A 16,304-nucleotide genomic window follows, 5' to 3' on the forward strand; every position below is an offset into this window, starting at 1 on the left:
GGGTGCCCCACACTTAGATAAGGGAGGGGTCCAACACGGAGCTCACTGATCTGATCGGGAAGAATCGGGAGGGTTTGCTCCATTGTTGGTAAGTTGTGAGACCCTAGAGCAGTGGTTCTCAACCTTCCTAATGCCGCGGCCCTTTCATTCAGCTCCTCATGTTGTGGTGACCCCCAATTCCATTGTTACAAATTGAACATCATTAAAGCATCGTGATCAATCACAAAAACAATCTGTAATTATATATCTGTTTTCCGATGGTCTTAGGCGACCCCTGTGAAAGGGTCGTTCAAAGAGTAATGAATACCTTCGCACAGCACACTTTACAATTTATAAAACGCTTTCACAAACCGCAGCTCCTTTGATCCTCACCACAGTCGAGAGGTGACAGGGCGCTTTTAGGAATTACCCCGTTTACAGACAGAAAACTGTGGCACGAAATTGGGTGACAGACGCAGGTGGCCCTGCCTGTGGGTGAAGGAGAGGGAACAGAAGGCCTGCCGCGCTTGGTTTGCCGCAGGAGGAGGACCGCTGTCCGAAGCCGGGCCTTGCACATCCTTCTGGTGGAGGCGGGTAGGCGCTGGGCAGCGCTAGGGGGCGCTAACGCTCCACTAAGCAGTTCTTGGCGTTAGGACCCAGCAGAAGCCGGCCGGCCGACGGGGAAAAAGACCACTCGATTTGCCCAGCCGGCCGCCACGCCTTCTCCACGCCCACCTGTCAGTCTTTACACGGCGCAGCCAATCGGTGACCTCCACATCCTTCTACATCATCACTCCACGCCCGCATAGCTTGTAGGTCGTCCCGTGGAGCTCGGGGTTGTAGTTGTCCTCGGAGTTGCCTGACTGGAAAAATCTCGAGGGCAAGACATTCACCTCGGGGCAGCTGCCCCCCCTGGCCGTAGAGACGAAACCAAGATCCCAGGGTGCTTTTCCTTTCCTTGGAAGCGGTTTCTGGGTTCCGAGGCGTTTCCCCCTCGGCAGCCCTGAGCTGGCAGTTGTGGCGGTGGCTGTGGGGCCCTGCTGAGCGGCGGTCGCATGCAGCTCCTATGAGGCCCCTGTCGCCGGTCGGCGATGTCCGGCTGGAGCTGTCGCCGCCGCTGCCGCTGCCGGCTGTGAGCGGGTCTCCAGTGGGGTCTCCTGGGCGTCTCATGGCCGCTAGCAACTCCCTGGTGCCCGACCGGCTGCGGCTGCCGCTCTGCTTCCTCGGCGTCTTTGTCTGCTACTTCTACTATGGGATCCTGCAGGAGAAGATGTGAGCTGGTCCCCGGGTGGGGAGGCAGACACCCCCCGCCCCCCGCCATCCTGCCCCTCCCCGCAGCCTGCGGCGGGGTTCGCGGTCTTCACGCCCCTGCCCCGGGTGTTCCCTCTTGCCCTCCCGCCCTTCCAGCGCCCCAGCCCCTTTGCAGCGCCGCGCCGCCTCCCCAGATGTCCAAAATGCGAAAGTTGGTCTTTGGATTCTTGGGACCTGGTGATTTCCCTTGATTCCTTCCCCCCCCCCCCCCTTTTGGTCCTAAGGGCTTGGGTTTTACGGGATGGGACTTGCTTACGTCCCCTCCCCCACCCCCACCCCACCCCCCACCCCCAACAGGTTCCGTGACCTGCGCGGTCCTCTTTGGAATTGCCAGATGCTTGCACACAGCTGACTCTTCCGCCCTCGGCCCTGCTGCTGTAGCCCACATCCCTTCTGCTGCCGGGGGTACCTCGTTTCACCATCTAGTTTTCTACGTTTCTTCTAACTCCATCCTGTACGGACATTCTTGTCCCGGGCCATGGGATTAGCAGGCTGGGGCGTCTAGTTTCTAAATCCCATCTCCTGGGCCCCTTGAGTAAATGAGCCCAGTGGTCCTTGCCAGGCCCTCCCTGCCTCCAGCGAGGCAGGATAACTTCAAAGTGCCAAGCGCCGCTGGACACACTGGCTGACGCTGAAGGAAATACACTGATTCCTCCCCGTCTTTTTCACGCGTTTCGTTCCTAGAACAAGAGGAAAGTATGGGGAGGGAGCCAAGCAGGAGAAGTTCACTTTTGCCTTAACTTTGGTCTTCATCCAATGTGTGATCAACGCCGTGTTTGCCAAAATCTGTGAGTACCGAGCTCGTGTTCTGCAAGGTGCCCCCTCCCCTTCGTATCCTGGACGGTAGGCAGGGACCCCGCCTTAAGGTCTCACTCCCAAGGTCTCCCGCCCCCTTCAGCCCGCGCATGGCCTTTCTGTGGAGTCTCTCAAACGCATGGCTGTGGAATGGAGTGAAGCCCTGTTCCCTGACATTAGACCACCTGGGTCAGATGTGCAGAGAATGGGTCCTCCGTCTTACAGCTGCCCCTTGAGAGTACTTAGCTTTTCTCTGTCCCCTTGGTTTTCCTTTAGGTGTCAACTTCAGGCATGTTTTGAGCGTCCTCCCTGCTCCCTGGGGACTAACAGCACGCTAACTAGTCCCTTGAAGGGAATGATTCTGTGCCCCACCTCTGCCCTGCTTGTGGTCTTGTGTTAGGCTTAGGTGGGATAGGAGCGTTGAATCAGCGGTTCTCAACCTTCTGGCCCTTTAAATACAGTTCCTCATGTTGTGACCCAACCATAAAATTATTTTCATTGCTACTTCATCACTGTAATGTTGCTACTGTTATGAATCGTCATGTAAATATCTGATATGCAGGATGGTCTTAGGCGACCCCTGTGAAAGGGCCGTTCGACCGCCAAAGGGCTCGCGACCCACAGGTTGAGAACCGCTGGGTTGAATAATCTACAGGTATTTCCCAGTGTGAGAGGACAGAAATAACTTGTACTTAGCTTATTTTACAAGTTTTTTTTTTTTTTCATGTGGCTTCAACTTTTGCTCAGTGGTCCATTCCAGGTTTTTCTTGCCTGTTTTTTTTTGTCTTCCCCCAGTGATCCAGTTTTTTGACACTGCCAGGGTGGATCGTACTCGGAGTTGGCTCTATGCTGCCTGTTCTATCTCCTATCTGGGGGCCATGGTCTCCAGCAACTCAGCACTACAGTTTGTCAACTACCCAACTCAGGTGAAACCTCAGGGTGGGATGAGGGTTGGATCAGAAGTTATTTGAAAAGGACTAAGGGTTTTTCCCTCGGGTCTGTGACTTAAATAAAAAGAAAGTATGTTTGAGGAATGTAGAGTGCAGAGAGCCAAGGGTCTGAGGTTTAGCGGTGGTGGGTTGGCCACGATAGGGCTGCTTTTGTGAGGCTGCCATCTCTGATGTAGGCCCACACGTACTCATCTTAATGCAGCACTTAGCATAGTACCTGGCAAATCACAGATGCTCAGAAATTATTTGCTGAATTTAATTTCAGGTCCTTGGTAAATCCTGCAAACCAATTCCAGGTAAGGAGAAGAAGATGGTCTCCCATCTTCCATCCTCTCTTCCCATCATAAACCCTCCCCTTCTCTGCTGGAGCTCTGAGTCCCTACAGGCCTCATCATCCCATTATAGCTATCTCCAGGACTCCCTCCATCCCTCCCCTGCCACCCTTCGTCTGTGTCAATACCTCTGGTGTTGGGTATACGTGAGCTGGGAGCTAGAGGCTTCACGTGGTCAGTCATTTTGGCGGCCATGTGTTTACATTGTCACCCTAACTTCCATTTTGACCATCAGTTACTTTCTCTCAACCTTTCTCTCTTCCGCACGGTACCCACCTTTGCCCTGTTTCTTCCTGGACCTTTCATCTTGGTTATCTCCCCTTCCCTGCCTTATACTCTGTTCAGCCCTGTTGCTCAGTCGTCTCTCTCTAGGTGCCAACCTCATACCACACCCTCCTCTTATCCTCTATAGGCCTTCCTTCACGGGCATACTTTTCTCCCATGAGTCTTTTCTCGGCTCCTAGGAGGAGAGTGTTGGGCTTATCAGTGTCTACGGGTTCCTGGATTTTCCATTCTCTTTCTTCCCTGTAGTCATGCTCCTGGGAGTGACCCTCTTGAAGAAGAAGTACCCAATGGCCAAGTACCTGTGTGTGTTGCTCATTGTGGCTGGAGTGGCCCTTTTCATGTACAAACCCAAGAAAGTAGTTGGGATGGAAGAACACACGATTGGCTATGGAGAGCTGCTCCTGGTATGTGTTCCTGGTGGGAAAGGCAGCCTTTTTCAGTCATCTTAACCAAGGAAAAACCCCACCCAGGCAGACAGAAAGGCCACTTTTATGTCTTGAGAGAGAGTGTGGTGTTCCTTGCCCCCATTTTTGGTCTTTGTCTCTTGCTACATGACCCCTGGCTCCGCTAAGGCCATAGTAGGAAGCTCAGCTCTCCTGGGAAAGGGATGACACCGAGGCTTATGTCTAAATGCTCGTGTGACATCACAGATCTGAGAGCAAAGAGTGAAGAGTAGTATGCCTCTCACTGTGGCTTTCCAGTGCCTGGGGGACGAGGAGCTTGCATGGTCTCTCCCCATCCTCCACCCGTGACCAAATGGCAGCATTTTGTTCTGAGGACTCTGTCTTAAGGCAACAGCTTTCTGAGGAGTCTCAGAAAGGTGAGAGTCCTGGGTCCTGGGTCAGGGAGCGGCCCTGTTGGCCGTCTCACCGCAGGGTACAACCTTTCTTTTCCAGTTATTATCTCTGACCCTGGATGGACTGACAGGTGTTTCCCAGGACCACATGCGGGCTCATTACCAAACAGGCTCCAACCACATGATGTTGAACATTAACCTCTGGTCGACGTTGCTGCTGGGAGCTGGTAAGGAGCCGTTCTGCTGTTCTTTCGGTGTATCACCAGAGGGCAGACTGCCCTCACTCAGTTGATCTCTAGCTCAAATGGCAGTTGCTCACTTTGCCCAGGCCAGAGTCCTACCTTGACTCTAAGATGCCCTATGTCCCAGCCCCGAGAATTGTCCTGGGTAACCCTTCACCGGCAGGCTCGGCTTGCTACTCGCTCCTGGCTCAGTCGGGGCATACTGTGCTAAGCAACATGGGGGGACACACAGCGGTAGAACCAGGGGTGCCTTGGGAACTCGTCCTCCTCTGAGGCAGGTGAGACATTGGTATGTGGTGTATGTTGAATGTAGCTTGAAAATGGATGTATTTGCTTTTAGATCAGTACTTCATAATCTTGTCCAAATCTGGGCACATGTAGAAAGTATATATTTTTTTACAATATAACAGAGAAGGCTGCTGATGGCTGGAAGTGACCAGTGCTTGGGGCTGCCTGGAACTAGGGATGTGTGGATCAGTATTTCCACAACATCTGAGGATCTCTGCTTTCAGTCACTTTTGGCAGAAGTAACTAGTTAGTTATCAAGCCTTTTTAGGAAGAGCCTTTAGTTAGTTTCTCTAGTCAGGAAAATAGAAGAAGGATGCCTGATGGGAAGATAAAAGCTCACTCCATGCATTTCCCACATCCTATCCCCTTTCAGCGTACTTTAGTGGGCCGCGTGCGGGTGTGTGCAAGGGCATGGGCACACAGATGCACCCTTCACCTTTTGACATTTCTTCCTAGCGATCCTGTTCACTGGCGAGCTCTGGGAGTTCCTGAGCTTTGCTGAAAGGTACCCTGCCATCATCTATAACATCCTGCTGTTTGGCCTGACCAGTGCCCTGGGTCAGGTGAGTGCTTTGAGACGGGTGGCGTGGCTTCCCTCAGAGACTGGCCTGGCTGGGAGAGGTGGGGTGGCAAGATTAACTCTGATATCCTGTTCAGACTTTAGACCTCGTGGCAGATACCCAAGAACCAACCTGAGCCCGCCCTTTTCTGTCTTTCTCTAGAGCTTCATCTTCATGACTGTTGTGTATTTTGGTCCCTTGACCTGCTCTATCATCACTACAACTCGGAAGTTCTTCACCATTTTGGCCTCTGTGATCCTCTTTGCCAACCCCATCAGCTCCATGCAGTGGGTGGGCACTGTGCTTGTGTTCTTGGGTAAGTTCCATGCAGAGCAGGCATCTCTGGGCCATACAGAGAATGATAGAGCTTTATTTTTCCTCTCTAAAATTTACTTGTATAATTATTAAATTAGTTATTTTATAGAAAACTTAAAAAACAATTATAGTTGGCATACAATAGTGTATTCATTTCAGTTGTACAACATAGTGATTCGACATTTTTATACTTGATGTGATCACCACAATAAGTCTAATAACTCTGTCATCATGCCACGTTATTATATTATTGCCTATATTTCCTGTGCTGTACACTACATCTCTGTGGCTTATTTTATAACTGGAAGTTTGTATATCTTATTCCCCTTTACTTTTTTCACTCATCCTCTGCCTCCCTCCCCTTTTGTTTACCATCAGTTTATTCTTTGGTTCTGTGAGTCTGTTTTTGTTTGTTTGTTTGTTTGTTTTAGATTTCACATATAAGTGAAATCATTCAGTATTTGTCTTTCTCTGTCCGACGTATTTCACTTAGGATAACACCTTCTAGGTCCATCCATGTTGTTGCAAATAGCAAGATTTCGTTCTTTTTTTATTACTAATATTCCATTGTGTGTGTGTGTATCACATTTTTTTTATCCATTCATCTACTGATGGACACCTACGTTACTTCCATGTCTTGGCTATTGTAAATAACCTTGCAACGAACATACATTTTTTTGAATTAGTGTTCTCATTTTCTTTGGATAAATATCCAGAAGTAGAATTCCTGGTTTGTAAGGAAACTTTTTAAATCCAACCTTTCTAATAAGCATTTCATTTTAGTGATTTCCTTCCAGTGACTCAGGTTTCCCCAGAAACTGAACAGGGTAAAATTATTATATTTATTCTCTACTTTATGCTCTCTATGAGTTGAGAGAATGAGTTTAGAAATTTGACTGTTTCAGTCTTGCTGTAATACACACACACACACACACACACACACACATAATTACCTGTGTCTTGGTGATTTTTTTTTCATTTGATGCCATTCTCTTTTCTCCGAGGGAGCTTTATAAAACCCATGTTTGGAAACTAGTTTTATTTAAAGCCCCAGTTTTGGAGAATCAAGGCTGAACTTTCCTTTTCCCCCCAAGTCACTGGTAGGTTTTATTTTTCCCCATAATTTTCAGCCCATCTTCTCCCTTCCCATAGGTCTGGGTCTCGATGCCAAGTTTGGGAAAGGAGCCAAGAAGACGTCCCACTAGGAAGAGAGACTACCTCCACCGCAGGAATATTTAAGTTATTATTCAAATATTGATATCTCTTAGGAAAATGGACACAATAGGGATAAACGACTGGATTTGTCTGTTTTTTGTGGGGTTTTTTTTTAAAGGAAGCAAAATCACATATTCTGGGGGGAAAAAAGCACTTGGATTTTAACAAAACAGAGTTGGCAGTGTGTGTTCTTGATGACCTGGAGCACAGCCTCACACAGAGAAAGAGGGAAGAGGCAGACCTTGACGCCCATTCCCCAAGCTGCTTCCTCTCAGGTGTGGTCACCTGGTTGGATGGCTAATTCCTTCAAGAGCCTAACCATTATAGGGAGGAACTTTAATAGATTGCATCCTCCATCCCACAGATGAGAGTCTAAATGTGCCAGGAGAGGTGGCTGGGTTAGAGCCTTAGAATGTAAAAAACCCCCACTTTCTCCAAGCTCTGGTGGGCAAATATTTCTTTAAAAAACTATATATATTCTCGCCTGAGGAAATTTCTCTCGAGGTTGGGGAACACTGAGCCCCGAGCCTCAGAGTCTGCTGTTTTCACATTTCCCCACTGCCTCCCCTTCAGCCAAAGCTCACCCAAAAGCAGAGCCCCAAATGTGTGTCCTGAACAGCCTGGAAGGTCCGATTCCCTCTCCATCTCTGTCTGAGTCCACCTGGTCCCCTCCTGGGGGGGCTGGATTAATCCTTCCTACCCTCCTGCCCCCTTCAGCTGCTAAAGCACTGCAGTCCTGCCGCCCTGGCTGAGCCCAGGTGTCACCATGCCAGCTTCTGTCTGTTGCTGGCGGAAGGCATGGTGGCTGAGTCCTGGCACAGAGCCGCTGCTGAGTTTTCTGGGTGGCAATTGGGGGAGAAGGCGGAGCATGGACCAGAGCCACCTGCCTACTGCTGCCTTCAGAGTTGGAAATCGCAATCCTCCAGGGACCACACTTTACACATGAAAGTGCATTTCCACCAGCTGCAACTTTCACTCCATCTGTTCAGCAGCCCCGGCCCTGGGCTCTCCAGATGGGAGCCCAGCCTCCTTCCTGAGCCCTGCCTTGCCACCCCCCCGCCCAGCCTTTCAAGCCCTGCCCCATTCGCACTCATCTCCCTCTAGGGGCCTGGGTGTCGCTGCAGCTCTGGTCCTAAGGCCCTCTCTTATTTTGAACTTGAGAGAAGAGGTTTTAGGTACATCTACTGAAACTCCTTCACCCCTTACCCCACTCCTTTCCTTTTTTAAGAAATATATTTTTATTGATTTCAGAGAGGGACGGAGAGAAACATCAATGATGAGAGAGAATCATCGATCGGCTGCCTCCTTCATGCCCCCTACTGGGGATCGAGCCCACAACCCCGGGCATGTGCCCTTGACCAGAATCGAACCTGGGACCCTTCATTCTGCAGGCCAATGCTCTATCCACTGAGCCAAACCAGTTAGGGCCCCACTCTTTTTCATCCTGAAAGTTGCATAATTAGCTGATTGTTCTTCCAAACTGTCTTCTGTGGATCGGTTAGGTAGTATGTGACCAGACATGCCTAATGCTAGTCACCAAGAACAAGACAGTTCTCAATAACTCAGCACGGCTCTCACCTGTTCCTAAAGCAAGCATGTCCTACCAAGAAGGCTAGGAGCCCAGTTCTGGTGTGTTCATCCAGTCCCCTGTCCACCTAACACTCCCTTTTGTGTGCCACCTACTGTGAAATGCTGGGAGCTCAAAGTTGAGTAGAACCAGTACTTACCCTTTAAGGGGTTTATAGTCTAATAGGGAGATGGGTAAACAAATCGTTGCATCTCAAATGTTCAGGGGTGACAAGGAAGGAAGATGTCTGGGCACGGTGAGGCTTGAGCTGGAGGGAGTGGGAGGATGAAGGAGGAGGTGGTGAGCTTTGGGCCCACTGCCAAGCAGAGAATGGGGCTTTAAACTGCCTGGCTTCTCGCTCCAGTCACTTCAAGTGAGAGCTCAGGCAGAGGGTGGCTCTGCAGTGAGACAACTTCCAATTGAGTTGGGAGATATTTGAAAATGTGAGCTGCCAGCTTGTTCGGGGCGGCAGCCTTACCTCCGGGATCACAGGAACTGAGTGCCAGGTTAGACAGTGAGTAACACTGCTGGTTTTTAGGGCTGCTACATGTGAAATGCCAGACAAGTTCAAACAAAAGTATGTTGATCCCTAACCTTGGGCAGCCGGATGCCTCGTGTTTCTAAAGATCAAAGGACTTTCATGTGCAGTTAATTCTCAGCTATGTGTGAAGGGAGGGAACCAGCACAGCTTTCCCCAGACACTGTTCTCTGAGTTTGAAGTGTATTGTACTGTGTCTATTTTGGTCAAACATCAGACCCACCTCCTCAGCTGTTTGTTTTTGTTAATCCTCACCTGAGGATATTTTTCTATTGACTTTTAGGGAGAGTGGAAGAGAGGGAAAGACAGAAACATCCATGTGAGAGAAACACATCGATTGGTTGCCTCCTGCAAGTCCCGACCGAGGCCCGGACCGGGGAGGAGCCTGCAACCAAGGTATGTGCCCTTGACTCGAATTGAACCCAGGACCTTTTGGTCTGCAGGCCAACGCTCTATCCACTGAGCCAAACCAGCCAGGGCAAGCAGTTTTTCCATGTCCTGTACACCACTTAGCCTACGGCAAGGGGAGTGACCACAAATGTAATTTGGGATAAAACCATGGGGAAAGCTGTTCTAGAATTAAACATTAGAAGAAAAAATTATACATTGTTTTCCAGAGGACTTAAGGGGGCAGGATTTAAACACACTAGCTAATCTTTAAAGTGAGGTATTTAGGGAATGGATGGTGTGCTTTCTCATAGCCCTGTGACACCCTCATGAAGAGGACTGAGCAAGCATCTGCACCTAGTAGAAATGAAAAACCAAGTTAGGGGAGCTTGGGTGACCTGCGGGAGGTCCCTGGGAATGTCCCTGAGAGATCAGCTAGAACCCAAGACTCCGAGTTCTAGTGTCTTGGACCTGTGCCCTTAGAGGGAGAGGAGCAAAGCCCCTCAGGAGACCGTGGCCTCTGCAGCCTGCCCGGTCCCACTGGCAGCGGAACAGTTGGCACATTTTGTGAGCGGTGCTGGTCACTTCCCCCAGATGCCCTGCGGAGAAATTCCCTGGGTCCCCGCGGGACCATCCGGCCCTTCCCACTGAGCACACACCAGCTGTCCTGAGGAGCAGCAATCTCGTGTATTTATTGAGCTCCTCCTTTCCCAGAGCTTTTTAGTCCGTGACATTTTATCCTTACAACACTCCTGGGGAGAGCGCGGGCCAGAAACAAGTCTCCCCACATTGGAAACTGCATTAACTGAAGGTCACACGACTCGGTGGGAGGGCAGGGCCCCAGAGCGAGTCCACGCACCACAGGCCAGGTCAGCGAGCTAAGCCCAGCTGTTTGGATTTCCTGGTCTAGGAGAATTTCCAAATAATTTGGAGGGCTGACAGGTATGCTGCTTTTTAAAAAAATCTTTCCAAGTAAGAATATTTTAAAAATCTAATATCACCATTATGGCTTAGAAAAGGACATTTTAACTCGTAAATTGTAGCCCTGGCCCATGTGGCTCAGTTCAGTGTCATTCTGTGCACCAAAAGGTTGCTGGTTTGGTTCCTGGTCAAGGCTCGTACCCAGGTTGTGGGTTAGATCCCCAGTCGGGTTGCATGTAGATCGATGTTTCTCTCTCTCCCTCTCTCTCTCTCTCTCTCTCTCTCTCACACACACACACACACACACACACACATTTATATATTTAAATTAGGAAAAGCTACCCATATCAGAAGAACAGACCTTTCCTCCAAAGAAATGATGGTTGGAAATCACACCACCATATAGAAAAAAAGATCAATTAATTTTTTAATTGCAGAAAATGTTCAACGTAAAACATCCTATGGTAACACATGGTTAGGCATTTCATTATGATTATTGATGCAACTAGGTCAATTGGGGGCACTGGAACTGGAATGTCCCGTAATCATGCTGACAAGGATGGAAGCAACCTGCAAAGAGGTTTTACATCATTTAGCACATACTGAGAGAGTGAAAACAGCACCCTGACCCAGGCCACTCCTGCCCTCCCTCTGTAGTGCCAGGAGCAGGCTGTGGGGGCCAGGGGGCTTCCCAGTTAGGGCTGCGAGAGGGAGACTCCGCTCCTCTACTCCAAAATCTACCCCCCCACCCCCCCATTCCCGAATGTTCAGGCCATGGTTTTGCTCACCCAGCTGAGGGTATCCAGCACTTATTCTGGCAGGTTTCACCTACTAGTGAAAGCCAATTTCTGACAGGCACAGCCCTCAGACTGGCAACCAGTGGGCTATGCCTGCCATGGCAAGAAGGATGGGAAGGGAAACCAAGAGGGTCTTGGAAGAACAGGTTATTTCATTCAGGGCCTTCCACTTGGCTGAGGCGCAAGTCCATGCAGGCTGGTGGGTTTTCTGTCCCAATATGCCTGCCCTGTTAGTTCTGGGAGAGGTGGGAGAGGGAGGAGGTTCAAGGCATTTACCAAGGACAGAAACGGACTTTCTTCTGTGTTTCGTCATGGTATGTGGGTGGCCTGAGCTAGAGGAAGCTCCATGTTTCAGCTTAGGTCCTGACGAGCACCATTTCCCCCTCAGGATCTAGAACTGCCACATTCATACCACATCCCTAGAAGGGATGCATCACTCTTACATGAAGGCTGGGAACTCCCTGAAATTTCATGTAAAAGTGTGTGTGTATGAGCAATGGCACAAGTGCTCACACGTGTCAAGCTGATAGGTTCATTTCTCTGTAAAAAAAAGAATCCATGGCTCTCTTCAGTTTCTCAGAAGCTCTCTTCAGATTCTCAAATATACAGGGTCCCGTATTAATGGGACTCATTTCATTAAAAGTTATTTCCCAAATAGAGGTGAACAACTGGGCACCACCGCAGAATAATAAGAAAGCATCATTTCCCGCACTGCTTACATGGAGGGGTGGGTTGAGGTTGCAGAGATACCCAAAGAGAGTAATCCATCCAATTTCATTTCTGCTTGCCTCCCAACTCCTCCTACACACATTTTATCAAGGATTGTCAGCGTTAGTGAATAAAAATTAAGGATGCCCAGCTAAATTTGAATTTTAGATAAACACAATTTGTTAGACATACTTCTACTATAAATTGTTCGTGCATTATTTGAGACATACTTATACCAAACATTTTTGTGTTGTTGATCTGAAAATTCAAATTTAGTCAGCATTCTGCATTTATCTGGCATGACTGTGGCTTTAGCCATGGTCACATACACTCTCATGGGCCTCTCTTTCCCTAGGAGAAGGAAGGCCCTCTAGATACATCACCACAACACTCGCAATTCTGTGCGCAGGGCTTCCAGACACTGATTCAGGGCCAAGCATAATTTCCCCCTTGGTCCGGGGAGGCGCAAGCCCAGACTTAGTCAGCAGGGGGCACCATTTTCTTAAAGTAGATCCCAGTGGAGTGTAGGGGCCTCAGAAAGGTACTAGTAATGGAGAGCTTTGACTTGAATTCTATTTGCTGCTTCTGCCTTTCTCTGGAGCTCACTTCTCCCCACCCAACACTCTGCCAGAGTTTTCTCTGTGAACCAAGAATCGGATCCTGTCACTTCACTCCTTAAATCACTTCCAAGGTTCCCTGGGTACCTTCTTACTGTGGCATCAAAAGTGCTTCGTGATCCCACTGGTGTTATTTTCTCTGCTCAACTGCTGCTGCTTCTACCCTTCGTGATCCCTCCCACCTCACACTTCCGGCACTCCCATTCACACCAAGTATTTGCAGTTTCCCTGTACACTATTTACTCTCATGCCTTTGTCCCACAGTTCTCTCTGCTTGGAACTGCCTTTCCCACCTGGTGCTTCTAGTGACTCCATTCATTCAACACATCTCACAAGTATGCATTGAGACCAGCTGAGTACCAGGCTCTGCTACTCGCCGGAGATACTGTGGAGAAGGTAGCCTTCCCTTATGCTGTCTTCTCCAGGGGGAGGAGGGAAACAACAACTAACTAAATCAATGAAGTATTTCGACTTAGTTCAAGGGCTAACTCATCTGACTTTCTGAAGCAGAGTTAATGGTTCTCGACTTTGGATCCTTTGATGTCTTTTCATTTTAAGGGCCCCATGTTCTCACACCTGCACAATCATTGCAGGGAACATGGATGAATGAAGAGCCAGTTGAATTAATGGTGAAGAGTGTGGGTGGGAGATGGGAGTGTGTAGCCGGTGACAAACCGAGAATGCCTTTCCCATCTTAAAGGGGACACTTTCACGTCTTTCCAGTTGTTGCTAGATTTGTTTTGGTTTCTTTAAATACATTTTTATTGATTTCAGAGAAGAAGGGAGAGAGAGAGAGAGAGAGAGAGAGAGAGAGAGAGAGAGAGAGAGAGAGAGAGAGAGAGAGAAAGAGAGAAAGAGAAAGAGAAACATCAACGATGAGAGAGAATCATTGATTGGCTGCCTCCTGCATGCCCTACACTGGGCATTGAGCCCACAACCAGGGCAGGTACCCTGACCAGGAATTGAACCCTGACCTCTTGGTTCATAGGTCGATGCTCAACTACTGAGCCACGCCGGCCAGGCCCAGATTTGTTATTTCAAAAGAAGATGGAAATACTGACTTCCACATGAACTTTTCCAATTTTTAAAAATTCTTTGCCAGCTACACTACACATGCCTACAGGTCGGATTTGGCCTGTGGCCACCATCATGTAACACTCTATTATTGTCTTGCATCTGATTAGTATTCATGTATACTTTCTCCCCCGAGACTGTGTCCTTGTGTCTTTAGCTCTTACCACAGTGGCTGGCACATGGTAGGTGCCAGTCAAACATCAATACATGTCAGTGGAAGGGCTGAAAGAAGGGAGGGAGGAAGGAGGCAAACTGGGAACAACAGTTTTATTGATGGGAGTTTTTATTACAGCTGCTTTGGGTGTGGGGCACATGGAACAAGAAAACCTGAAACTATTTCTGAGTTGCGTGTGTCTACATGAGTGTGAGTTCCCATGTGAGCAGGTGTGACAGCTGGAAAATGTGTCTAAGAACCACTAGCTCCTTTCTTGATGGGCTCCCAAGCCATCCCTCCCCATTCTTGGCGGATGAGGGGGAGGAGAAGAATGCAGGGCTCTTGGTGGCCTCCTGGCTTCCTTCCAGGACCCGTAGTCACTGGCACAGAGATCAGAAAGAGCTTATATGGGCTTTTGGCACCAACTGAGACATCCTTGGGGGAAGGTGTCTGGCAGCTGTTGCCACCCACTGCCTACCCGGTAGAATGCCCACTGCATAGCAAGCAGTTGTGGGGATCAAAGCAGAATGCTTTCTCTTCTCACTTGTCCAAAGCGAGATTGTCGAAATGACCCTTCACCCTGCAGTGGGGTCAACACTCCCAGAATAAAGAGAAGGTGGGTGGCTTAGACGGCCCATCACAGCCCGAGACAGCGCAGGGGCGTGGCCCCTGGAGCAGGCTGCTGATTGTTGCTAATTGTATGCTGTCCATTTTTTGTTTGTTTTTTAAATCCTCACCCGAGGACTTTTTTTTTTCTTTCTTTTGCATTGATTCCAGAAAGAGAAAGAGAAAGAAAAATCAATCTATTGCCTCATGCAGGTATACTGACCCCCACCCAGGATCAAACCCGCAACCTGGGTATGTGTCCTGACTGGGAATTAATTGAACCTGAGACCCTCCAGTGCACGGGATGATGATCTAAATACTGAGCAACACTGGCCAGGGCTATGCTGGCTGTGTGTGTGTGTGTGTGTGTGTGTGTGTGTGTGTGTCAAGAGAGGATGCTGCCTTGAGCCCACACAGAGCATCCTGTATGTATTCTTGCTACCCCAATGAGTATGGACATATCTTTGGAAAATAAACATCTGAGATTTAGAAACTATACTTTGTCTAATTTTCAGGAGAAGTAACTAGATCATTTAGGAATCAGAGCCTCCATCTTGACTCCGAACTCTCATGTGAGGCCTGGAAAATGCAATTTTCTGAATCGGGGAGGATGGAGGGTATTGGCCAGCTTGAGGTACACTGGAAGCACTCATTAAGCTAGACTATGGAAATTCCTATCCCATGATGCTCTCTCTGGTGAGAGGTATCTTGAAAGCTAACGCTACCTCCAGCCTCCAGCGTGCCTCTTGCTTCCTACCAGCACTCGGCCAGCCAGGAGCTTTGAAGCAAGACTTTCCAGGAAGCAATCTCTTCTACGAGTACTGCTGACTCAGCCCAGACTCCAAACTCTAAGCCTGGTCCCTGTCCCAGAGTAGCAGGAAGGGGCAGTGGCACATAGGGGGCTATGACCCTGGGCTGTGTGTGTGTGCTGCTGGGGAAAGGGGGGTAGGTGGGGCAGAGAGAATGGGGCATGGATCCTGAATTGTTTAGGCTTTTGCTAAGGGAAAGGGGAGGGAGACTCAATAGTAGCTTGAGCCCTGGCTGATGTAGCTCCGTGATTGGAACATACCCAGGTTGCCGGTTTGATCCTGGGTGGGGGTCAGAATACCTGCATGAGGCAATAGATTGATTTTTCTTTCTCTCTCTCTTTCTGGAATCAATGCAAAAGAAAAAAAAAATGTCCTCGAGTGAGGATTTAAAAAACAAACAAAAAATGGACAGCATACTATTAGCCTGAGAACTGAAGGGTCTTGGGTTCATTTCTGGTCAAGGGCACATACCTGGGCTGCAGGTTCCCCGCCACAGTTGGGGCTAGTGTGGGAGGCAACTGATTGATGTCTCTCTCTCTCTCTCTCTCTCTCTCTCTCTCTCTCTCTCTCTCTCCTCTCTCTCTCTTCCCCTCCCCCCTTCCTTCCACTCTCTCTAAAATCAATGGAAAGAATGTCCTCCAGTGAGGACTAACAAAAACAAACATACACAAAAAAACAAACAGTGGGCTTGAATCCAGCACCCTTGGATGAAATCTATTTTTCCTAAATTCCCAGAGGCAGGGATGGTAGCAAATTCAGTACCTTGAGTCTGGGAGTGAGAACATTCTTTGATCTATTCCCTGGCTCTCATTTCTAATCTGCTGTGGGGGAGGAGATGACTATCTCTCTGGGGCCTGCCCCTGACTCTCCAACCTCCTCTCTCCCCAAATGACTCCACTCGGATGAAAGGGAATTCATGCTCCCTCTCTCCTCCTTACTTTCTCCACAAACTACCTGATTCCTTCCATCTGCACTGCTGCTTCCTGCTTCCCTCCTGCCTTCCCTTCCTTCCTTCCTTCTAACCTTCACTGACATTTTCCTTTTCTCCACAACTTCTC

General features: G+C 49.1%; 1 protein-coding gene across 3 annotated transcripts; it reads left to right on the top strand.

The window, feature by feature from the left end:
* The first annotated feature begins 1,017 nt into the window (after positions 1-1,017).
* Positions 1,018-7,208, top strand: SLC35B1 (solute carrier family 35 member B1). Of its 3 annotated transcripts, none has more exons than XM_059670675.1 (9): positions 1,020-1,251; positions 1,975-2,078; positions 2,881-3,011; positions 3,301-3,331; positions 3,899-4,056; positions 4,549-4,675; positions 5,435-5,541; positions 5,701-5,854; positions 7,006-7,208. In XM_059670675.1, exons 1-9 carry the CDS (start codon positions 1,046-1,048, stop codon positions 7,056-7,058), a joined length of 1,071 nt encoding a protein of 356 aa, XP_059526658.1. In that variant the 5' UTR covers positions 1,020-1,045; the 3' UTR covers positions 7,059-7,208. The 3 variants fall into 3 exon arrangements, with proteins under 3 accessions (XP_059526659.1, XP_059526658.1, XP_059526660.1); XM_059670677.1 differs by having other exon boundaries at positions 1,112-1,251; positions 2,906-3,011; XM_059670676.1 differs by lacking the exon at positions 1,975-2,078 and having other exon boundaries at positions 1,018-1,251; positions 2,906-3,011.
* The last annotated feature ends 9,096 nt before the right edge of the window (positions 7,209-16,304 follow it).

The sequence above is a fragment of the Myotis daubentonii genome, chromosome 16, assembly GCF_963259705.1.
Source record: "Myotis daubentonii chromosome 16, mMyoDau2.1, whole genome shotgun sequence".
Taxonomy (NCBI): domain Eukaryota; kingdom Metazoa; phylum Chordata; class Mammalia; order Chiroptera; family Vespertilionidae; genus Myotis; species Myotis daubentonii.